Source organism: Nilaparvata lugens, chromosome 10 (assembly GCF_014356525.2).
Source record: "Nilaparvata lugens isolate BPH chromosome 10, ASM1435652v1, whole genome shotgun sequence".
NCBI lineage: Eukaryota > Metazoa > Arthropoda > Insecta > Hemiptera > Delphacidae > Nilaparvata > Nilaparvata lugens.
Window position 1 is genome coordinate 45735191 of NC_052513.1, and position 26960 is coordinate 45762150.

The window sequence follows — 26960 nt, forward strand, 5'->3', positions numbered from 1 at the left end:
AATAAATGCATGCAACAGTAGCAAGAGGTGCGCACCTCCGAGCACGCTAACAAAGCAAGGTAGAGTGAAGACCAACTGATAAATGGTCCACGTTATAATACCTTATTCAGTGGTCTTGGTAAGGATAGGAGCTATAGTGAGGTCCACGTTATAATGGCAGTGGAGAAGATAGGAGAACATGTTGTCGATCCTCTGTCTTGTCAATGCCTTCTATAGACGGTAGCTGATACAGGTTTATTGATGTAATATTAACGTTCATTCTCGTTTAAAATAATCAATTATATTTTATTAAGCAAGAAATTATATTTTTCAATAATTTCATAATGAATTTTCATAATTGAGATAATATATTTTGTTATTTGATTATTAATTCTACACTGTTAAAAGACGATCTGGCAACTGAGCAAAGCGAGAGACAGATAGCGCTATCCGCTTTGCTGAAAGATAGACAAGGATAGCAATACCATTGCTAATCAAACACTGTCATTATAACGTGGACCACACTATAGTTTTTATACACACATGAATATAGAGTGAGAGAAGCTCTAGAGAATGGTAACTGATAAATTAATGTTCAATGCACCGTTTGAAATTTGAAGGCGAAAAATAATCAGAATTCTTGACAATCATTTATAATTTATATCATATTAAAAAAATAAAGCTAAATAGCTCGCTCAATTCATGACTAATAAACACTAGTCATACATCAATTTGTAGGAAATTTAATTCTCTACAAAAATGTCTCATGAAAAATTTCTTGAGATGCACCATTCAAGAGTTATTTCGAAAAAACTGAAGCAACTACCAATTCTATTAGCCTAATTTCAAGACTAATAAATATAAATCATACACCAACTTGTAGGAAATTTAATTTTATACAAAAAATATCTCTTGTAAAAGTTTGATACGATGCTCCATTCAAGAGTTATTACGAGAAAACTGAAACAATTACTTTTAGCTGGGAAAATGCAGCAAAAATCTGTAACCGCAAGGTGAAACATCTGAAACTGCTTCTTGAGCTGGTAAAAACTCAAATTGGGCAGCCAACAACACCTAGCGGTTTTTTCTACAACTACTAATACTAGTTGACATCTCTGCCGCTAGGTAGCAGACAAGTACAGTTTACCAAATTCAAATGGGTGATTTCAAAATGAGTTTTAACCGTTTCTCATTAAATAACTCAATATTTAGTGAATAAACCTCAAATTTCAGTTCATAATGTTATCGAAATATTGAAATATTGAAATAGATTGTTAAAAAGTATACATACTATTTTGTGATCGTGAAAAGCTTGGATTATTTTCTAAAATATGTATTTCTAACGCTTAAATAACCTTAAATAATCGTATTGTCTAGATGATAAAGTTATAATTTAACTCAACATTATAATATTAAAGTTCAATTATCAAGATCAGAGATAGAATTTATTTTCTATTATATTTTCAGGATAACTCTAACCTGGAAGAGAAACTGTCTCAGTTACAACAAAAAGAAGAGGATATGAAATCTCTGCAAGAAGAATTATCCATGTTGGAAGAGATCAGGTATGTATTTAATTTAATATACCGTATAAATAATATATTCTATTTATCTATCAATACAATATGGATGCATGAATCCCAATAAAGTGTAGAACTGAATTATTCAATACAGTTTCTATACAGCACAGACAAGAGTCTGCGACGGTTTACTTTATTTTAAAATCTATCACATCTATTTATTATTTAATTTATCTAAATCTATTTAAAATCTAATAAACACACTCCTATTATTCAGCATCATCTCTTTTTTTCAAGAAATCTCACGCAGTAGGTTGCTTACTAATCTTTGCTCAATTCATAAGAAAATAATTTATTATTGCTGATGGAAATTACTAAGATATTGCAATTATTCAAATGCTAATGGATTATTACAGCATTTAATTTGGATTTTCGTTTTCGTTATAATTATTATTGGTGCAAAATACCATGTTTCAAGAGCTCAGCAACAGTGAGTGAAGTGTAATATTAGACTATTTTATTCCATAAATAGCTTATGACGTTTCAGTCTTTGACTGTCAGGCAATTGTATCAATAATTTTCTTTGAGGAGTTGTGTATCCTGTAATGTCTGGTATTAATTATTATTGTATTGAGCTTGATTTACATATTATGTGTACCGTGTATATTAAATATACCACAAATTTTGTGATTAGATGTGTTCATGAATAATGATACTTCAGAGAAAGTTTCTGTAATATATAATAAATTATACTGTATGACATCCTTTTCAAATGGCAACTGATAAAATTGTGCTTTGTAAAATCTTTGACAAGCAATAAAACACTATTACAAGAAATAAAACACTTTGTTACCACATGATTGAAAAGTGAGAATCTATAATTTTTCAGCAATATAATCAATTATTTTATAACGTTTTGTTTGAATTGTCTACAATTAAATCTATGACAAGCTATAAAATTAATACTTGGGTAATTAATCTATATTACATATATCTTTACAATTTTTCATAGACAAGGACTCCTGTGCCGAAGATATTAAATAGTATACTTGATTATAAATGAGAATCTATAATTTTCTTCTCATTTCTTGACAAGAATACCTCTGCTAAATATATAAAATACTATACTTTATTCTTGATAAATAAATAAGAATTTATAGTAATTCTTTCTCATTCAATCTAGACGAATCTATGACAAGTAATGGGATTACTTGATTTTCCATCAATCGAGGGAATCTATGGTACCTTCTCATTTTTTATAGACAAGGACTCCTGTGCCGAAGATATTAAATACTATATACTTGATGGAGAATGATAAAATAAAATCTTTTTCAATTTTTTACATACAAGAGCACCTCCTGTCAAAGATATAAAACACTTTACCACTTCATAAAATTGATTAATAAATGAGAATTCATAATTATTTCTGATTCTATTTAGACAAGAACTCCTGTGCCGAAGATATTAAATACTATATACTTGATGGAGAATGATAAAATAAAATCTTTTCCAATTTTATACATACAAGTACACCTAACACCTCCTGCCATAGATTAATACTCTACTACTTCATAATTGATTAATTAACAAGAATTTATAATTTTTTCTCATTTTATCTAGACAAGGACACCTGTATAATTACTGTAAGTAATTATACTTAATTCTTGATGAAGACATGAGAAACTAAAATCTTTTCCAATTTTATACATACAATAGCATCTCCTGCCAAAGATATAAAACACTTTACTTCCTTCATAATTGATTAATGAACAAGAATTTATAATTATTTCTCATTTTATACAGACTAGAGCACCTCTGCTGAGGATATTAAATACTATACTCAATTCTTGATGAAGGAATGAGAAACTAAAATCTTTTCCAATTTTATAAATACAAGAACACCTCCTGCCAAAGATTTAAAACACTTTACTACTTCATAATTGATTAATAGATAATAATCTTTAATATTTTCTCATTATATCTAGACAAGTACTCCTGTACCGAAGATATTAAATACTATACTTGATGTAGAATGAGAAACTAAAATCTTTTCCAATTTTATACATACAAGAACACCTCTTGCCAAAGATATAAAATCTGGTGTGGCGCACTCACACAACTTTCCTTGCCGTTATGAAAATTGATCACCTGACGCTAGTGTGCACGCGCATCTTACTTAAAACAAAGATCTGAGTCAGCTGGTGACAGGACAATAACGCTGGAGACATACGAGGTCTGCTATCTCTTCATAGTAAATCATTTAATAGAATCAACAGTTGCCAACAGTTTGCAATTGAAATAATAACATTTTCTCGAATTTCGTGCTTATCTTCAATTTAAGGTGAAAATGTTACTGGACATTAATTGTAGAGATTTTCATGCTTAATCTTTTCCACTCAAATTTTTTTGTTTAAATTTCATCTGAAGCCTGATAATTGGGATCTAAAATCGAACTTTGCATAGATGGGGCGGAGCTCCTGAAATTTTTACAGATATGAGACTTGTGGCAGTTGATAGAGCTTATAAATTACTATTTTTGGTTTAAATTAAATTTAATCGAAATCGTTGGAGCCGTTTTTGAGAAAAACGCGAAAAACCCTGTTTTTGACAACATTTTTGCCATTTCAGCCGCCATCTTGAATTGCATTTGATCGAAATTGTTCGTGTCGGATCCTTATATTGTAAGGACCTTAAGTTCCAAATTTCAAGTCATTCCGTTAATTGGGAGATGAGATATCGTGTACACAGACGCACATACACTCATACACACACACACACACACACACACACACACACACACACACACACTCACACACACATACAGACCAATACCCAAAACCACTTTTTTGGACTCAGGGAACCTGAAACGTATAGAAATTTAGAATTGGGGTACCTTAATTTTTTTCGGAAAGCAATACTTTCCTTACCTATGGTAATAGGGCAAGGAAAGTAAAAACACTTTACCACTTCATAAAATTGATTAATGAATAAGAATTCATAATTATTTCCCATTTTAAATACTTTACTACTTTATTCTTGATTAATGAATAATTTATAATTCTTTCTCATTCTATCTAGACAAGGCCACCTGTGCCGAAGATGTCTGAGAGGTGCAGACGAGCGATCGATAATGGCTGAGGAGGAAGACGAGGAGTTGAGTGTCATCGACTCGCTAGTCGACGAAACGCAGCGCAATTCAGTGCTCATGCAACTGCAGGTAACCACAATATGTCTACCATTCATTTATCTACAAATATATCTCTAAAATTGAGTCACACCATTTCTTCATAACTCTGTACATGACAGGAGAAGGCTGAAATTTCAAGAGAACTTTCTTCCAGGTTTATTCCTATTCAATGATACCCAATTATTTTTTTTAAATAATTTGGGGAAGGATCGACAGGCACAGCCCAAAACTGTTCCTTCCCCGAATTTCATTTTCGCAAAAAATATGATGTTTATGAAATTCATGGATTTCATGAAAAATGCACATCTCCCTGATTTGGTTGATATTGGGGCTATGGATAGAGGTTGACCTAACAAGTGTCGTGCTATAATATGAGACGTTTCGCTACAATACAGGGTGAGTTATTCACTCAAACATAAATCTCCCCTCCACTCACAGGGTGAGTTATTCACTGAAATTTCCTCCACTCTCAGATCAGAGTGGTGCTCCACAATCACAATATCAAATTAATGATTGGGAGAGAATCAACAGGATTAACCCAAAAATATTTTCCTCCCTAATTTTGATAAAAAATCATTTAATAGAATCAACAGTTGCCAACAGTTTGCAATTGAAATAATAACATTTTCTCGAATTTCGTGCTTATATTTTCAATTTAAGGTGAAAATGTTACTGGACATTAATTGTAGAGATTTTCATGCTTAATTTTTTCCACTCAATTTTTTTGTTTAAATTTCATCTGAAGCCTGATAATTGGGATCTAAAATCGAACTTTGCATAGATGGGGCGGAGCTCCTGAAATTTTTACAGATATGAGACTTGTGGCAGTTGATAGAGCTTATAAATACTATTTTTTGGTTTAAATTCAATCGAAATCGTTGGAGCCGTTTATGAGAAAAACACGAAAAACCCTGTTTTGACAACATTTTTGCCATTTCAGCCGCCATCTTGAATTGCATTTGATCGAAATTGTTCGTGTCGGATCCTTATATTGTAAGGACCTTAAGTTCCAAATTTCAAGTCATTCCGTTAATTGGGAGATGAGATATCGTGTACACAGACGCACATACACTCATACACACACACACACACACACACACACACACACACACACACACACACACACTCACACACATACAGACCAATACCCAAAAACCACTTTTTTGGACTCAGGGAACTTGAAACGTATAGAAATTTAGAAATTGGGGTACCTTAATTTTTTTCGGAAAGCAATACTTTCCTTACCTATGGTAATAGGGCAAGGAAAGTAAAAACACTTTACCACTTCATAAAATTGATTAATGAATAAGAATTCATAATTATTTCCCATTTTAAATACTTTACTACTTTATTCTTGATTAATAAATAATTTATAATTCTTTCTCATTCTATGTAGACAAGGCCACCTGTGCCGAAGATGTCTGAGAGGCGCAGACGAGCGTTCGATAATGGCTGAGGAGGAAGACGAGGAGTTGAGTGTCATCGATTCGCTAGTCGACGAAACGCAGCGCAATTCAGTGCTCATGCAACTGCAGGTAACCACAATAATATGTCTACCATTCATTTATCTACAAATATATCTCTAAAATTGAGTCACACCATTTCTTTATAGCTCTGTACATGACAGAAGGCTGAAATTTCAAGAGAACTTTCTTCCAGGTTTATTCTTATTCAATGATACCCAATTATTTTTTTTCAAATAATTTGGTGAAGGATCAGCAGGCACAGCCCGAAACTGTTCCTTCCCCGAATTTCATTTTCGCAAAAAAATAATTATGATGTTTATGAAATTCATGGATTTCATGAAAAATGCACATCTCCCAGATTTGGTTGATATTCGGGCTATGAATAGAGGTTGACCTAACAAGTGTTGTGCTATAATATGATACGTTTCGCTAAAATAAAGGGTGAGTTATTCACTCAAACATAAATCTCCCCTCCACTCACAGGTGAGTTATTCACTGAAATTTCCTCCACTCTCAGATCAGAGTGGTGCTCCACAATCACAATATCAAATTAATGATTGGGAGAGAATCAACAGGATTAACCCAAAAATATTTTCCTCCCTAATTTTGATAAAAAATATTTACCAATAAGAATTATGAATTCAACTCATTAATGATACAATGATAATTGACAAAAAATCTTATTTACTTCAACAGTAGCCTGATAAATTATATAACCTTTTGCCATTATTCTCTTTAAGTGGGTTTTGTTTTTTGCAATTCTCTCTCAGTCGCTTCTGTTAACTTTCTACTTTTCAGCCTATCTACATTGATTCTCAATTATCTTACAGAGCTTTTAAAGGGAACAGCACCTTCTCAAACTATCTTGAATTAAAGTAGTTTCCAATCTTTTTTCAGCATTGCAGTTTAATCCAATTTGAGCTCTTAGCTTTATAACATAAAATTAATGTTTATGTAGATACATTTCTATGCATGTTGTATATATAATACTTTTCTAGTCACTGTATGTTTATTAGTTGATAAAATAGTTATGGATTGGAGGAGAGTGGATAATAAGTTGTTTCTATGATTCATTTTGTAGACGAATTTTTAAGAATTTGCCAATATTGAATGAAAAAGACTAAGAAATTGTCAAAACCACTGATTTATTGATAATTAGAATGACCGGTTTCGGTTATTACACCATTGTCGGTTATTACACATTCTAAGTATCAATAAATCAGTGGTTTTTGACAATTTCTTAGTCTTTTTCATTCAATATGAATAATTACCACAATATCAACTTCTCAACTACACAAAAAAAAAAAGAAAAATTTGCCAATAATTCTCTCAAACTGATAAAGCACTAATTTGTCAATAATTCTCTCAAAATAATGAAGCCTACTTCAGAAGTTAATTCCATCTGAATGATTAGATTATTCTAAAAAGCCCAGTAGAATGCTGAAAGAAGTACAACGTTTACTTTGGAGTAATTAATGAAGTAAATTCGTATGGCTTACTTAGTAGGAAGTCCCTTGCGTGTGTTTTTCACCGTCCTGAACATATTATTTTTAAGCTATTATTGAACTTGAGACTTACTCCATAGTCCAGCCGGGACCAACAGTTTAACGTATCCATCCGATGACACCGGAGTGACCTGGTTGAAAACGTTCAGTGATACCGGGTTTGAACCCGGAATCTCTTAGCTGCTACGCAAGTAGGCTACTTTATTTATCCACTTTATTTAGACCGCGAATCACTTCTGAGTGATCAAGATTCTATTCCAACTCAAAAACTTGGTGATAAAAATCTTTAAAAATCTTTATTAAAACTTAGTGACAAAACTCAAAATCAATATCCACTTTGTGAAAATATTTAAGGACTAAAAATTTTGTGAAGCGAACAACTACAAGACTTAACCTATTTCGGACTATGTGTACCCTTATCTAAGTTCGGGAGAGGAATAGCACAAGTTACCTTATTTTTCCTCTCCCTATCATTTTGATGATGTACTTATTGTATCAATCAATAAATAATGATGAATAAATTTTTATTCATTAGATTCATTAGATAGAGCGAACAATACAATAGTCGGAAAAGAAAAAACAGGCTATTGCCCAAAACTTCTTCAATTTCCTGATTTTGTCACAAATCGTCCAAATATTATGTAGGTTATGTTCACTTCAATTTCAACACCAAATCTTCAATCTGAAACTATGAATCAGAATAAAACAAAGAATTTCAAATTTAGATAGATTGATAATGAAACTTCCGTTAAAACAAAAACCAAACTTCAAATATTCACAAAATATAGAATAAAATCACTTAAATTTTGAGCTCGAAATATCACTTTCACCATTTATGTTTGAGATACCCAAGTGTGTCTTCAGGTATTATGCCCATTAGTGAAAAGAGATGAGGTTTGAAGAAAAATTCCCAACTATGAATCAATAAAGAATAATATATTTTAACTCTGTTGTAGTTCTGACTCTGTGTTACTTGTAAATATTTGAAAAACACTTACTTTTGTTGGAGTATTGAGGAATGCATTTTACTCCTGAAGAGGAGCTTCATCAACCTGATGAAGAGGCTGATGAAGCTCCTCTTCAGGAGTAAAATGCATTCCTCAATACTCCAACAAAAGTAATTTTTTTCAAATATTTACAAGTAGCACAGTGTCAGAACTACAACAGAGTTATTATATAGTGTTTCGTCATGGAAAGCAACATCAAATATATTTTTATTATCTGAGAATGTGTTTATATTCAGGGCTAGCCTACTTAAAAATATCTCAAGTTTCAACTTTTTTAAAAGAATAGATGAGAAGTCTCAAAAGATCTCTACTAAGGTGTTATTCTACAAAAATATTTAATAAATTTACTATTTTTGAAACTTTCCTCCAATCCTTGTTGTGAATATTGTTGTACGATGTGCATGTTGTTTTAGCTTGGCAGGGCTAGTGTATGGTCACTAGCTTGGTCACTTTTGACTCGACCTTTTGTGACCTTGATAGCGCTGTGGCTATTCGCCAGAGACGAATACATTTTGCCAATCTGCTTTCTTCCGTTGCGTTTAGTTGCACTGCTGGTCTGCACGCTTAGATCTATGGCATTCAGCCTCATGGGTATGTCAAAAAACAACACCAAATTCCCTAAGAGTGATGTGCTGTCTTTGCTGCTTGGTTGATATACCTCTACTTGCATAAATTGGGTTTTTATCTCTTTTCCTCTAGGGCTACTGTTGAATATAAATAAAGATGGTAATCTATAGTGAGATCCAAGTTATAATGGCAGTGGAAAAAGTTAGGAGAAAAACTGTGCCAAACCTCTGTCTTGTCAATGTCTTCTATGACGGTAGCTGATACAGGTTTATTGATGTAATTGATCGAGCGAAGTGAGGTCTAAAGCTGCGTACACATATTCGCGCTTCCAACCAGCACCGAGCACGTTCCTCCCTCGTACCGCCCTCGTACCGCACTCGCACCGCCCTCGTATCACCATCGAACCACAGTCGCACCGCCCACGCACCCATCATGAACGTTATGGAAGATGTTAGATCTTCTCGCGTTCCCCGGTCGAACCACTGTTGCTCCCCGGCGATCATCAATCGCTCTGCTGGAGTGACGTTCGGTTGCGGAGCAGAGCGAAAGTCTGTACGCACCTTAAGATTCAAGTCAACGGTTTGGCATTTCTCTCAATGTCTAAATGTTTATATGTTGCGCATTTACGGCGAAACGCGGTCATAGATTTCCATGAAATTTGACAGTATGTTCCTTTTTTAATTGCGCGTCGCCGTATATACAAGGTTTTTGGAAATTTTGCATTTCAAGGATAATATAAAAGGAGCCTCCCTCATACGCCAATATTAGAGTAAAAATCAGACTATAGAATTATTCATCATAAATCAGCTGTCAAGTGATTACACAGATGTGTGGAGAAGCCAGTCTATTGCTGTATTTCCATAAGGTCTATAGTTTCAATCAGGTACTTGTGGATGAGAATACTGCGTGAGGTCTACTGTTCACAGAACTACTAGTAATATCGGGGCACCGAGCTTCGCTCGTTATTTTTATTTATTGATAAACAGAACACAATTCTCTAAAATGATCGTGTTTATATTTCACAGCTGGCTATATGTCATCTTATGAATTTCGGGGATGCGATATTTTGATTTTTCACATACTCACTTGCTCACTCACTTTTTTACTATCTACAGCTGTTCCAGCCAATGATGAATTATCCTTTTAATCTCGTTCAGCGAGTTTTCCCAAGGATGATACCTAGTGCAATCGAATTTTTATATAATAAACCTTCTATGTTCCAAATTTCGTGTAAATCGTTAGAGCCGTTTTCGAGATCCGTTAAACATAAATAACCAGATATAAAAATATATACAGAAATTGCTCGCTCAATATAATAGGATTTTATCAAGCAATAAATTACCTTTTAAAATAATTTCATAATGAATTTCCGTAATTAAGATGAAATATTTTATTAATTCTACATTGTTAAAAGACGATCTGGCAACAGAGCAAATCGAGAAAGAGATAGCGCCATCCGCTTTGTTGAATGATAGACAAGGATAGCAATACCATTGCTAATCAAACACTGCCATTATAACGTGGACCTCGCTATAAGTACTCTTCTCAAACCATTTTTAAAAGGGAACTCAAGTTTCTATTTCTATTTATATTGGGTTTTTAGTTTTTTATTGTGGTGTCGTTGACTTTCGTACGGTGGACTTTAATATGACCCTATGAGTGTGGCCTCTCCTGCGATGTGGAGTTCAATCGTGGACTTTCCATCGAAAGTTCGATCATGGACTTTCTCACATTAGTTTTTCAGTAAGAGTGCTGCTTGGTTGGATTACCCCAATATTTATACCTGCACAAATTGGGTTTTTAATTTACTCTGTGGTGAAGTGGACTTAGGTACGGTGGACTTTAGTTCCAACCCATGAGTGAGGCCTTTCCGATGAAGCGAAGCTCAATCGTGGACTTTCTCACATTAGTGACCAGTAAGAGTGCTGCTTGGTTGGTTTACCCCAGTATTTATACCTGCACAAATTGTGCTCTTAGTTTTTTTGTGGTGACGTGGACCTACATCCGGTGGACTTTAGTACGACCCCATGAGTGTGGCCTTTCCTTCGAAAGTTCTATCGCGGACTTTCCCACATTAGTCATCTTGTAAGAGTGTATGCTGTTTGATAATACCGCTATCTCCATATCCCTGAATTTATTGCTCTGTGGTGTTTGTAATAATTTTTGTGGTGTTATGCTTCTATTGGAGTGAAGTTTTTGGTTTACCTTTCATCATTTTCTCTCCGTTTCTGTTGAAATTATCTCTGGTTTGTTTAAATTTTTGAAAAAAATTCATGAATATGTTAGCTCAACTTTCCACACTGAATCTTTGCCTTTTTTTCACCTTCAATATTTGATGGGAAGTGGTTGCAATCAATTATTCTCTAATATTATTCTTTTTCACGTCTCTATTGTTATGCGCACATAACTAAAAATATTTGCACACAATCTTGATGAACTAATTGAAATTATTGGTCACTTGGCATCCAGACACTAGTTTCATTTTCTGAAACTAGACTCTGAATAAATGGTACTGTATTTTGTTTACACTTGATAAACGAAAACATTCATTTTTTCTAGAATAATTGATAGGCTACTCACAAGAAGTTATATGAATAGAGTATGATTCCTTTTATTGAGAATGTCTTTGTATTCTGATCTAATCAATAGGCTATATTCTGATTCAATCAATATGAGTTCTGATTTTATCTGATATTCTGATTTAATCAAGGATATTCTGATTTAATCAATTAAATAAATCCATATAGTCTGGTGCAAATGGTGAATGGAATATATTTATTTATTTATTTATTAGAACATTCACAAACACGATATTTGGAAAGAGAAACAGGCAATTGCCCAAAACTTCTTCAATTCCTTGATTTTGGCACATAAATAGTCCAAAGTGAGGTTAAGTTTAAAATTTCTGTTTTCACCAAAGATTAACACTCAGAGAATACGTATCATAATAGTTATATCAGTATCATAATGGGATGTCAATATAACACTTCAAGTTATGAAAACAGAATTATTCTATATTATTCAAAAAGAACATTGTAATTTGTTTCTGTTCCGTGTTTCAAAACCAGTGGTGATCTATCTTGTTTGGACGTGCTCAATCTAGTGTTTAAATAAGGCTTATTGTGGTCAATAAATTGTATTCTATTAAATTTTTATGCAGGATCTCACCTTCACTTTCCACATAAATCACTTCCATGTATTTTCTCCTAACCTAACCTAACCTAACCTAACCTAACCTAACCTAACCTAACCTAACCTAACCTAACCTAATTTATCAGTAATTTAATCCATGTAAACAATGATGGCGAACTATCTTTCAATGATGTTCTATGTTCTGTCTTTGGTATTGCTAGTAAATTTCAGTTGCATCTTTCAATGATATTCTATTTTTGTCATTGTATTGCTAATAAATTTCAATGTCAATTTGTTTTACAGGAATCCCTGGGCGAAAGCTGTCAAGGTGACAACCCATACCGGGTGCTGGTGGAGAAATACGAGGCACTGTTGAAAGTCCAGCGACAACCAGGCGTCATCATTCGGCCGCCACAGACTGTTTCCAGCAACAATTGCCTGTCTCTACAGGTAGGCAAAATGTCACATCTCCGAAAATCATAAGCTTTCAAACTGCAAAACACGAATGAGAAACATGTTCTTAGATGCAAGTTTCCTGCCATACAATAATAATTATTATTAAGACTTCATGAATAAAAAGACTATAGCCTGGTTATAAGCTATTCTTAGATCGTTGAACTGTCTGGTTACTAGAGAAAAGATAGCATAAAAAGATATCCCATGGTATAGGTCGTTCAAAGTTTCAAGCCTAAGTCTTGTTAAATCAGCCGATTACTGTTGACTACTGTCTATTATTACTGTTCTAGCCGGATGTGAGTGTAAGAACGGCACAGTATGAGAGACTACCAGCGTTACATGCCTACGAAAAAGAATACTAGGACTAGGGTTGAGTTAACAGTGAAATTTGAAACATAAACTGACTCCCAATACCATGGCATATCTTCTTATGCTTTCTTTTTTCTATGATTTTACATATCATTTCCTGTATTTAAAAGAATATTATGATCACCCCGACACATATTATTATAGTGGGGTATCATAATCAGAACTAAGTTTAGTATTAGCAACTTTGTATGTATAATATAATAATTATGTATATGTTTTGTCAATAAACTCCTCTGGTTGCAATTTATTGGTAATCAGGGAAATTATTATTCTCTCATAACATATAAATTCACTACTCAATGCATCTGTAGTATTGTGGTATAGTTCTACAATACTGTTCAATTTTATGTCTAATATATTCTTACTCATTTATAATTATATTCATAATTCTTATCATAGTAATTATTGTGATATGAAAGCAAGTTTTGAGAGAAATCCTGTGTTGCTTCACTACTGTTTCATGAATAAATAACCAATCAATCAAATTCAAATCACTTTTATTTTTACATTATACAATAACTAGCCGTCAGGCTCGCTTCGCTCGCAGGCTCCGCCCCCTGGACCCCCGACTGGATCGTCCAAGAATAAGATCTGCAGGCTCGCTTCACTCGCCTGCATTTTTCATTTGAGCATTTTTATCATATGTTAGGACGATCCAGTCGGGGGTCCAGACTAAACGTCTGGCTAAACGGATATGGCGAGCGAAGCGAGCCTGACGGCTAGTAATATAATATTCCCAGGAATAGCTCTGATAAAGTAGCAGTGCCCAATCAATTTTTCCGCGATAAATGCATTTCAATCTTCAACTTGTTGCCAACCTAACAAAGTCAACTCAACTTAATGCCAACCTGACAAAATTATTAATTTAGTTACCAGTTAACAACTGTTTCGAAGAGGTACTCTCTCTAGATTATAGTTCTATATTAACATATGGTATGGCCTTTTTTCAATTATAATTAAGAGAATAAGAAGAATATACATGCTAAAAGACGAACTTTAAACCCTTAAAAACCACGGTATATAGAAGAAGACGGTAGGTGTCACGCGCATGTTTGCGCTAAATTTCCGGTGTAGCTGACGTCATTTTATATCCAATCATCTGTTTTTAACAAATAAGTTTCATAAATTGCCAATAGGTGTTAAAAACCTCGGTTGGTGGCGATGACGCAATCTAGCTGGCTGGCCACTGCGCACACAGACCCCTACCGTTTCATCTAAATACCGTGTTAAAAACCACCCTTAGAATAAAAATATTGCCAAAAGATTTCTTAGTGCGCCTCTAAAGGGCCAACTGAACATACCTACCAAATTTGAACGTTTTTGGTCCGGTGGATTTTTAGTTCTCCGAGTGAGTGAGTGAGTCAGTCAGTCAGTGAGTGAGTGCCATTTCGCTTTTATATATAATATAGATAGATAGATACAATTAGCATTATGTTATAATTTTGCAGCTTATATAATATAAATAAATAATGATTTGTGTGGCTTCAGGAGGAACTGCAGTTGTCTGGCGATTTCTCCGCTTTCAACAAAGACGATTCGGCCGACGAGAACGAAATGACCGCTGCACCTCGCAAACCTGTCAAAGCGGTCACCATCAACGGCGGAAAAGCGTTCTCGGCCACCCCAACCGACTTCTCCGAAACCGAAACTTCGTCGTCCGGATTCTCCGACGAAACCAGCAACAAGGTACAATTACTCCGAAATGTCAGTCTTTGCTACTACTGAATTTATTATTCAGTCTCTAAAGATATTCCTATACACAAGTTTTCCTATAGTATTTGTATAGTATTATAATAGTTTCCCTATAGTATAGTATGTCCAGTTTCCCACAGTAGGCTATTCCTATATACAGATCGACTGAGTATCTGTGTGGCCGCCACAGTGAAAATATAATTTTCCTACAGATACCCTGAAAAGTGACCATTTGTGCACTGATTGCAGGCTGCAAAGAATCACTTTTCCGCACTAGTGCGCAAAGTGAGTACTTTGCGTACTCCAGATTTGCAGCATGACAACGCAAAATAGTTAGTAGGTTATATGGAGCAACAGTGCAGCAAAATCAAAATGAAGTTGGTAACAGTGACTGCTGTGGCTGCTATAGTGAGCAGAGGTGCAACCAAGCACAACGCGCTAATTATTAAGTAGATTGGTATTAGTAAATTGTATAAGTAAATTTAATGTGAAATACGTGCGCAAAGTTCGTTTGCTGTAAACGATTCTTTCGATGCAGCAGACTGTCACTTTGCGCACTAGTTGCACAAATAACTATTTCATTAGTTTTTATTGGACTTTTCCCACTGATTACGGCCGAGTGAGTATGAATACTCCCATTAGAACTAATGGAAATTATATTCTCGATGCAACTGTCAGTTTCTCTGTCACTGATATTATGGGAATTCAGCTTTACTCATCAATTTTAGTCTATGAAACACATTTGAGACACGTTCTATGTCATAGCCACCTCTAATACAATGTAGGCCTGGAATCTAATACATCATTGGTGAAAAAGATTTTAAAAAATACCAGCTGATCTTTTTCACCAATCATGTATTAGATTGTAGGCCTATACTGCGACGTTGCAACATCGTAGGCCGGGGCCTTGTAGCCTATTAGAGGTGGCTATGTCTATGTGCTTTGTATTTGTGCATTTGTATGTCAGATGGGAAATGATTGCTGGTCATGTCTCAGAGGCCCTAAAATTGATCAGGTGCGACCTGATAACTCTGACACCAGACCTGAGTCAGCCAGGTTACTCGATATTTCAATTTATGTCTATTATGACGATATTCTACTGTTTATTGTGGAAATTTTATTGTTTATCATAAAATTAACAATAACAAATATTGATAAATAATGAAAATATTTAAATCACTTTTTGCTATTAGAAAAATCTGGTACACTCACACAACTTTCCTTGCTCATTGATCTATAAGCCTCATTCTTAAACGAGGATAATTTCGGGGAATAACATTATGCCGATTGGCGGCTAAATAATTAAAACAATGATTATACTATTGTTATTGTTTTCAGAGTACATTTTCCTTTGTTTGAATTATGAAATTTGAGGATTTTTTAAAAGTTGTCAAAACAGCTGTTCTACAAATAAAATATCGACATGTGTTCTTTTGAATAAACTGCTCTACCTACCTACCTCACGCACGAGAAGGAGGTTACAAAGTAAATTTCTCAGGGATGGGGTGGACCCCCTGTCAGTTTCCCAGGGAGGAGACTCATGTCAGTTAATAGAGCTGATAAATAACTATACAGGGTATGAATTTGAAAAAAAATCTGTCAAGTCATTTTTGAGAAAATCGTGATAGAAATTTAACAAAATTCATTATTCTCAGGAATATTACGGAGCTCCTGCAATTTTCCCAGAAATGAGACTCATGTCAGTTGATAGAGCTTATAAATAGCTATCTAGGGTATAAATTTGAAGAAAATCGTTAGAGCCGTTTTCGAGAAAACCGTGAAAAACATGGTTTTTCAGCCATTATCCGCCATTTTTAATTGAATTTCTTATTGTCGGATCCTCATGGTATCCTTAAACCTTAAGTTTAAAATTTCAAGTCAATCGGTTGATTAGGAATGGAGTTATCGTGTTCACAGACACACACCCCCCCCCACACACACACACACACACCACACACACACCCAAAAATCATGTTTTTGGACTCAGGGGACCTTTGAACGTATAGAATACATGAAATTAGGCTACCTTAATTTTTTTTGGAAGCAATACTTTCCTCACCTATGGTAATAGGGCAAGGAAAGTAATGAAACGTATAGAAATTTAGAAATTAGGGTACCTTGAATTTTTTTGGAAAGCAATACTTTCCTTACCTATGGTAATAGGGCAAGGAAAGTAAAAATCGACTAGCAGTCAGATATTTTTTTTTAATAGCAAAAAGTGATTTAATAATAAGCAGTTCGTGATGGAAAACTACATTGAAGAAAATATTTACTTTACTTTACTTGTTCGTCATTTGTAACTGCATTAAGGGAGCAATGCTTCAGCAGTATGTGACACGTCAAAGTGTAATCAATATAGGCCTATTACTAATATCCTTCATCTTTTAACACAACAGTCAAGAGAACACAACACATTTCACATAACATACATTAAGCAAACATTAACCAACTAGGAAGCCTGCTAATCTGTAAGGACTTTTTGTGTAGTTGAGAAGTAGATATTGTGGTGATTATTCATATTAAATGAAAAAGACTAAGAAATTGTCAAAAAAACACAGATCTATTGATACTTAGAAAGACCGGTTCGGTTATTACACCATAAACTGAGTTTATCAGAGATTGACAATGGTGAAATAACCGAAACCGGTCTTTCTAAGTATCAATAAATCTGTGTTTTTTTGAAAATGTATTAGTCTTTTTCATCTAATCTGTAAGGACACAACACAATAAGGAACTCCCTGAGTGTTTTTTGAACTCCTTCAAGCCTTCAATTTCTCTTATGTGAGAAGGGATTGAATTGAATGTTTTCATTCTCATACGAAACGGGCCACTCTCCAGCAGACTAAGTCTATGAGGTGGATAACAAAACCTCTAAATCTTGTATTATGGGGATGATTCACCTGGTTCTCCTCATACATCCGTCTATTTTAAAACGAAGATTGCTAAATCTAATATATAATAGCAGGAGCCGTCAGCAATATCAGCTTTTCTTTAAAATACGATCTGCAAGAACACCTTTTGTATTAATCTTATGAATTATCCTAATAGCTGTCTTCTGCAGTATGAATATTTCATTATTCTCGATACTTTTTCACCAAAAATTACTCCATGACTGACAGAAAATAAGCGTGATTCACCAAAATAATATTGTTTTTTGTTGAATAAATAGCAGCCTTTATTATCTCATTTCACCTTCTTTAAAATGAGGTCTCATTTCTTTAGAATATGGTATGCAAGAACGCCTTGTATTAATCTTATAAATTATCCTAATAGCTGTCTTCTGCAGTATGAATATTTCATTATTCTCGATACTTTTTCCCCAAAAATTACTCCATGACTGACATAAAATAAGCGTGATTCACCAAAATAATATTGTTTTTTGTTGAATAAATAGCAGCCTTTATTATCTCATTTTACCTTATCTTAGCCTATAATTCCTTGTCTTAATATCTAATATATTATTCTATGTTATTTACTATTTAAATAAACCTAGACTTTCCCCAACCAGTTTGACTTCTCAAGAATTCTATGCTCCTACAATTAGACAATTATATATTTTAAACTAGCAGGTAACCCGTGCTTCGCAAGGGTCTTTCTTAAAACTTGACGTAATGAATCTAGAAGAATTCAAAATAGGCCAATGTACAGTGAGTCAGTCATCTATCAGGTTCGAATAATTTTGAAATTTTAATTAAATAAAAATGGAAGAATATAATTTCTTTATGTAAATAACAACACCTTCATTGAAAGACATATTAACTGCATGCGTTTTCATATTGCCGATACAGCATTGATGAAACTAGACGTTTATTTAGCATTTGTCTCAAAAATTTTCTAGCTGAAAAATTAATAATCCATGCCACGTGTAGGCCTAAACATTGCATCAGGAAAACGAAGTTCAAAACTATGTTTTTCAGGTAGAGCTATGTTCAGCAATATAGAAACAGATATTCCTTTTTTCAATATCGACCATATGATTTGGTGATTTTTTAAAGAAATCGAATGTACCATTAGTGAAATTTAAACTTCAATTCTGAAAAATCTAGAAGGAAAATTAAAATTTGGGCTTCCAGGTGCACGAGATTGATATTTTCAGAATCTATGTGCAAAATTTGGAGATCTAAATCATTCCCGTTTTTCCGGTATGCAATCCACAAGTTGACATGTTTTGATGCGAACAAACGAACACACGAACAAACACAACCCTCTCTTATTATATAGAAGATGTAGTAAAATTTATTATTAAGCATAAAACTGATTTCTCTCCTACAAATAACGCTGCCAACAGCCTATACAACCTAAGGCCCACAGCAAATGAATATTTAATTTACAATACAAACATAGAAACCATCAGAAGACAACTGATACACATAAGCAGTAAACTCATTAATACAAATACCGATCAGTATATGAATGTGCGAAAATAACTAAAAAACTAAAACAGGATATTAACACCTGGATCAAATAATGCAATTACTTCTTCTATCTATGAGATGTTTCTCTTCAAAGTTTACTCTTCTGGCTTGTGTGCTTGCTTATTCTGCAATCCTTTGTAATTCATCTAGTACTTCAGATTTTTTTTCAAAATTTGGTCACATCGGTTCTTTTTTTCCATCCTTCCCCTTATTATTCTTCCCCCATCCCATCCTTTCATATCCAGCATATATTACTTCATTTACTTTTCTTGATGCCTTTTTCGCCTTCTCAAGGATTGAAGGTTTTCCTAGTACATGGATATCCATAGTTGGAAAACCCTTCAATCTTCTACTCTTTTTTTGCACCTCTTTCGGCCTCTCGGCTTGGGGTGGTGTTTCCTCTACTGTCATTGAACCCCTAGCCGTTACACAAAGAACAATAATAAAAAAATACTGAAAAGAAATCACAGATACCCGACTACCTTGCTTTTTTCAGAATTTCCGGTTTTAAATATCAGACAACTTTTTATCAAATCACTTTTAATTCACATAAAAAAATACAAAACTCAGATCATTGGCGAAACAAATTTAAATTCCCGTTATATAGAAACATTCCAAATGAGATCAGAGAGGTTGAGGTGTGCTGTTTGGCCGTGTATAGAAGGGTGTCGACAGGTGGCTATATAGCATTGGCTGGGAGGCAGCTGAAGCCCTTCTCTGCTCTCGGTACACCCGCCAACAACCCTTGTAGAGATAAAATTCCTTGAATCATTAAGTGATTTTTCTTGACACGACATAAATGTTATTTTCCTTCTTTTTTTTAATGATAAATTAGTCCTTTCTCTTATTTGTAACCCAGCGTGACACGGTCTCAGAGCCATCCTCTCTCATTATGAATAAGTTATCTTTCATTATTTTACTTATTAAAAAAAAATATATTCATTTACTTTGTGATTATTATAAAAATATTTTGTGATTGCAAATGTGTTGTCAATGGAGCTCTCCTCCACACGCAGACGATTGGTCTTTGTGGGGGAATTCCGTGTACTATATGTATCTCGCTTGCTATTTTTGTAAAGTATCTATGTTGTAAAGAAGGAATAAAGATTATTTGAATTTGAAAAATAAATTGAATTGAATTGAATTGAAGGGCACCCAAACGGACGCGCACTTCCCGCCGGGATCGTTCCTGTGCACGATAAGCGACGGCGACGATTGCCGATTCAGCATTTACGACGACGCCAGCCCCGTCGAGAGTCGCTTCCGCAAGACGCCCGAATACCGCCAGCTCTTCCGCGAGATATTCGCCGTCCTAAAGCGCGCCGCAGAGGCTAAGGTTAGTCAACTATAATTGTAGGTCAGCTGTTAAGTACAATCATTCAGACAGCTATATACATCAGAACTCTCATAAAATATATATCAGCAACCTTATTAATCTCTTCAAACCACATCAAACTTTATTCTTCATTGATTCATAATATAATAAGTACATCATCAAAAATCTAGTGTGGCGCACTCACACAATTTTCCTTGCCATTATGAAATTGATCACCTGACGCTAGTGTTCCCGCGCATCTCAATTCAAAGATTTGAGCCAGCTGGTGACAGGGCAATAACCCTGGAGACACACATGAGGTCTGCTATCTCTTCATAGTGAATGATTTAATAGAATCAACAATAATTTGCAATTGAATAATCACATTTTCTCGAATTTAAAGCTTATTTTCAATTTTAGGTGAAAATGTTACTGAACATTAATTGTAGAGATTTTCATGCTCAATCTACTCCACTTGATTTTTTTGTTTCAATTGTATCTGAAGCCTGATAATTGGGAATCTATCTGCATTGATGGGGCGGAGCTCCTGAAATTTTTACAGATATGGGACTTGTGGCAGTTGATAGAGCTTATCGATGACTATTTTAGGTATGAATTTGATCAAAATCGTTGGAGCCGTTTCCGAGAAAATCACGAAAAACCATGTTTTGACAACATTTTCGCCATTTTAGCCGCCATCTTGAATTGCATTTGATCGAAATTGTTCGTGTCGGATCCTTATAGTGAAAGGACCTTAAGTTCCAAATTTCATGTCATTCCGTTAATTGGGAGATGAGATATCGTGTACACAGACGCACATACACTCATACACACACAAACCACACACACACAACACACACCACACCACACACATACAGACCAACCCAAAAACCACTTTTTTGGACTCAGGGGACCTTGAAACGTATAGAAATTAAGAAATTGGGGTACCTTAATTTTTTTGGAAAGCAATACTTTCCTTACCTATGGAAATAGGGCGGAAGGAAAAAAATGATAGGGAGGAAAAATAAGGTAAGCGTGTGCTATCCTCTCCCAGATTTAGATAAGGTTACACATAGTCCGAAATAGGTCAAGTCTTGTAGTCGTTCACTTCACAAATGTTTCAGTCCATGATTATTTTACAAAGTAGATTTTCAAATTTAGATGCTTCAAAACCAAACATAGAAGAATATTCCACAGTTATTATCACCAAAATAGGAAATATTCACATATCAAAGAAATAATTTTGAAGATCAAAAAACACAAACTTATTCGTATTTTATTTCTTCTATTCCATTCTACAGTAGAACTCCAATAATAATTATGAACTACGGTACTGTATATATTAAAAAACTACTGTATTTATATTCTCAGATCTGCACAGAGATATCCTAGAACCGATAGTTATATTAGGCCTATATAAAGAATATATTATCATTTACTATATTGTCTATTCAAAAAGTCAATCCTTATAAACATGAATGTTTACAAAAATCTAAATCATTCCTTGAAATCTTCAAGATGGACCTCAGATCCATGTGAAGGTCATTCCTGAATTAAAGCACTGTCGCCTGTCGTCACGGCTCTTCTCTGATAAGTTATGAATCTCAATCATGAATAAAATATAGGATGAAGATTTTTTGAGGACCACTTTCTATTTGTGTTTTATTGTACAAAAATATTATCCTTATGTATGAGTCTTCTAAGATATGTAGAACTGACAGCACATTGTAAATCAGTTTTTTTTGTTTTAATGAGGAATAAAGAACTTTTTGAATTGAATTAATAAATTTGACTGCTAGATCAAGCAGAAAATGTTGTATGGTAATAAAAATATTTTTATTGAATAAAATTTCCCTGCTTCTATTATAAATGTTGTTCTCCTATAAATGTTTTTTTCAAAATTTGGAGAACATATGTTTTTGCTAATCACATCACGTTTCTCTAGAAATTTTTACGCATTCTTGTTCATAATAATGTTTCACTGTACTTCAATAGATAGAAATCCACCTTTTTTTGAATACTCACTGATTATTTGTTGATCAACTCCTATGTTAATCAGGTGCTTATACTTAATATGAATGTCACTATAACACACAGTTTTGCTGGCTATGCCAATATTAATTCCATTATTATAAATTTTTTGAAAGCTATCATAACTGTAGTATAATTCTGTGTTAGCCTTTCTGATAAATACCTGACTATATGTTCATATATTTGTCATAATACTCGTCATTGAAATATAGAATAATTACTGATTTATTAATTTCATTGTGGTGTTGGCAACATCAACTTTTTACTCTTTCAATTACTGATTTGGCAATAAATTTTATTTTGATTCAAGGACGAAGGCGAAAAACTGCCTCTACTAGACGACTACATCACCGCCGTCTGCGAGGACGCTCCCAAGGTTCCCCCGGTCACACCAGCCAAAGAGGAAGCTCCCAACCTCCCCGACTCCGAGGAGACATCGGAAGCGCCCTCCGAAGACGTCACACCGGAACCGGAAACCAAACAACTCATCCCCACCACCACTTCACTTCCGGAAACCCCTGTACCGGAACCGGAAGTAGCTCCGGTTTCCGGTTGCACCACTCCTGTTCCTCCCAAACGACAGGAAGTCGATATCTCAGATTACTACTCGTGCGGAGTGAAGAGTAAGAAGAAATCCAGCAAGAAAAACGTGGTTAAAACAACGACCACGAGTTCTGCAGAGGCGTTCATCGGTTTGAACGCGAAAGTTTCGTATTCCAGTAAGGTGACTAGGCGGAAGAGACCTACAGATAGCCCCAGCAGACAACAGCCGGATAGGTCCACCTGGTGTGTGTCCACGGGGACAATCAAAGATGGCGGACTGCCCAATAGTTCAGCAGATGCTGAGCATCATCAGCAGACGTTTGCCAGCTCAGCATCGCATGAGGTTGCCAAGCTGAAAATGCTTGAGAAGTCTTATGCGGAGGTACTTAGGCTGGGGAGGCAGAAGCTCAACAATCGTAATTCGTTCCATCGTAAGTAAATCGAAAATCCAAAATCCAAAAACCGCATCTAATTTTAGCCTCCAAATAGAGGTTGGAAATCAAGAAATACGTGAAAAAGAAGAATCATAGTAATAAAGGATCAATGAATAAAATCGAAAAACGGCATCAAATTTCATCCTGAAAATAGAGGCTCTTGTTAGAAATGCAAACTACGAATGTGCGTCAACAATAAATAATCTGTTCCGTTGCAAGTGAATAAGAAATCGAAAAACCGCATCTAATTTTAGTCTCCAAATGGAGGTTAGAAATCAAGAAATACGTGGAAAATGTGAAAAAGAAGAATCATAGTAAAGGATCAATGAATAAAATCGAAAAGCGGCATCAAATTTTATCCTGCTCTTGTTAGAAATGCAAACTACGAATGTGCATCAACAATAAATAACCTGTTCCGTTGCAAGTGAATAAGAAATCGAAAAACCGCATCTAATTTTAGTCTCCAAATGGAGGTTAGAAATCAAGAAATACGTGGAAAATGTGAAAAAGAAGAATCATAGTAAAGGATCAATGAATAAAATCGAAAAGCGGCATCAAATTTTATCCTGCTCTTGTTAGAAATGCAAACTACGAATGTGCATCAACAATAAAAAATTTGTTCCGTGGCAAGCGAATAAGAAATCGAAAAACCGCATCTGATTTGAGACTCCAAGTAGAGGAGTCCTTATGAATTCTACCAGATTAAACAGGAACTTGACAAACATCATCTGTTTAATCTATAGAATTTATAAGGACAGAGAAAATCATAGGTCCAAAAATGCAAAAATCAATGTGTGAAAGAATTTATATGGATGGAGAAAATCATAGGTCCAAAAATCGATGTGTAACTGGCTTCAGAAATGCAAATTAAATAAGAGTGTGGAGGAGCAGAGGAGAAGCATAAATTGTGTTGAATAAAATCAAAGAGAAATGTAATTTTAGACTCCAAATGGAGGCTCTACTTGTACTGTTATGAATGGTAAATAAAGAATGTGAAGAATTAAAGCACGAGAATTTAGAAGAATTAATGATTAAAATCGAAAAGCAGTATCTAATTTTAGTCTCAAAGTAGAGGCTCTTGTTAGAAATGCAAAATGAAAATGTAAATCACAGGTAAAGAAGCATAGAAGATAAGCACTGTGAAGAATAAAATCAAGTCATCAAATTTAAGCTTCTAAATAGAGAGGCTCTCAACAAGAATGCGAATTTTGCTAATGGAGAAGCAATTCATTGTGAATTGCAACAAATGAATGCAATTAAATGCAAGTGGATGCAAGTGAATGCAAGTAGATGCAAGTAAACGCAAGTGAATGCAAGTAGATGCAAGTGAATGCAAGTGAACGCAATTACAAATTGTTGAGCCAAAACCCCACCCTCAACAAATGAGTGCAATTAAATGCAGGTAGATGCAAGAGAACGCAAGAAAACGCAAGTGAATGCAAGTAGATGCAAGTGAACGCAATTACAATTGTTGAGCCAAACCCCCACCCTACTCATGACAATATTCTTGTTTTTGATAGCCTAAATATCTGACGGCGAAGCTTGGTGTAATACTACAAATATCCCATCTGCATTGTCAAAAATATTATTAATTTATAACTTAGAGAAAAACTTGAGACTAGATGAATATTATAACATAATGTATATTTATTGTTGATTATATGCTGCCAATCGTGAAAACATAGATACAATATCATGTTATAACTTAATTATATTATGAAAATCGTCAAATATATTGAATCACTTCTCAAGTTACATTCATGTACCGTATCTATGATCAAACATACCCAGTCATTCTATTTATAAGAAATTTGTAATTAATTTATTGGATAAACGTTGAATTTCTTCAGTTTTAATATTTTTTGTATGACTTGCCTTACAAATCACCTATTGGTTGTATTGTATTATTGTCAATCTTATAGGATATTAACATCTTTATTATAATATATCAATCTCCTTTTTTGTAGGTTGTAAACTATTGTAAATATTATCTCTCTCAATTTATGGTCTAAACTTGAATGTATCCACTTTATGTACTTTTATTCAGTGGAAGAATGAATGAACTAACTTATTTGCGTTCAAAAATTGATGCAAAATACTCTAAAAAATACTTTCTATTGTATAATGTGCCATGAGTTGTGTAAATTATGTGTATTATATCGTAAATAGCTGTATCGATATTGATTATTATACAGGCTGCAGTGTTTGTGAATTATATGATTATATGAATAATCATGTGATTATATGAATTATATGATATTGTCCATTGTTTCTCATCCATCACAATATTTGAGAAGTGGACCAAAACCTTTGAGAAAAGTGAAAAAAAAAACAATTTTCGTCGTACATGACAATTGCAGGTCTTTTGTAAAGTAACTTAACTCTCCTTTAATGTAGATTGTATACCATGTATGAAATGATCTTATTTCATAAACAGGATGTGAATGATAATAAATTGTCGTGTGATTTATTTCTAAACCACCCAAATCTTCAGGGTCGAGCCACACGAAGCGTTTTAACAGGCGTTTCCAGACGATATTGCAGGCCAGGAAGCTCTCCTATTCAAGGTTTTTAGAGGTTTTAGAATTTTGAGGTTTTTAGAGACGTTGCTCCAATTGGGTTATTAGCGTTCGGGAATCAGCTGATAATCAGACAATCTCAGAACTGTCTGCCCTGCCGACTAGACTGAAAACGCCTCAAAAACGCTTCGTGTCGCCAGGCCCTTATTTTTCTAACATTTATTGACCAAGCGTAGGTATAGTACTAGAGAGTTTCAATAAATTGGCGTGAAAAAAATACTTCTTTGGCTTAATGGTATGGTCACACAAAGAGAAAAACTCCCATGGGTTTCTATTGATAGTGAGGTCCACGTTATAATGGCAGTGGAATAGAAGTAAGCGTTGCCGTTTCTCTGCCTTGCCACTGCCTTCTATAGAGGATAGCTGATACCGGTATATCTATATATATAAAGGCGAAATGGCACTCACTCACTGACTGATGACTACTGACTCACTCACTCACATCATCACTCACTCGCATAACTAAAAATCTACTGGACCAAAACGTTCAAATTTGGTTGGTATGTTCAGTTGGCCCTTTAGAGGCGCACTAAGAAATCTTTTGGCAATATTTTACTCTAAGGGTTGCTTTTAAGGGTTTAAGGTTCGTCTTTTAGCATGTATATTCTTCTTCACCCAATCTCTTAATTATAAATGAGGTTTATGATTTTCATGATCCATTCATTCATTTCTGACCACAAAATTGAATTCTCATAGCTAGTCCGGGCGCAAATGTCATGAATAAGGCACTCCGTGGTCATTTTTGAGTAACAGCCGTGGAAGA

At 34.4% G+C, this 26960-nt stretch overlaps 1 protein-coding gene across 1 annotated transcript; it reads left to right on the plus strand.

Moving 5' to 3' along the window:
* The first annotated feature begins 1445 nt into the window (after positions 1-1445).
* Positions 1446-26073, plus strand: LOC120353395 (flocculation protein FLO11-like). Its single transcript, XM_039436976.1, has 6 exons — positions 1446-1544; positions 4578-4716; positions 12667-12813; positions 14677-14874; positions 20446-20631; positions 22952-26073. The coding sequence occupies exons 1-6, from the start codon at positions 1501-1503 to the stop codon at positions 23621-23623; spliced, it is 1386 nt and encodes a 461-aa protein (XP_039292910.1). The 5' UTR covers positions 1446-1500; the 3' UTR covers positions 23624-26073.
* Positions 26074-26960: the final 887 nt, after the last annotated feature.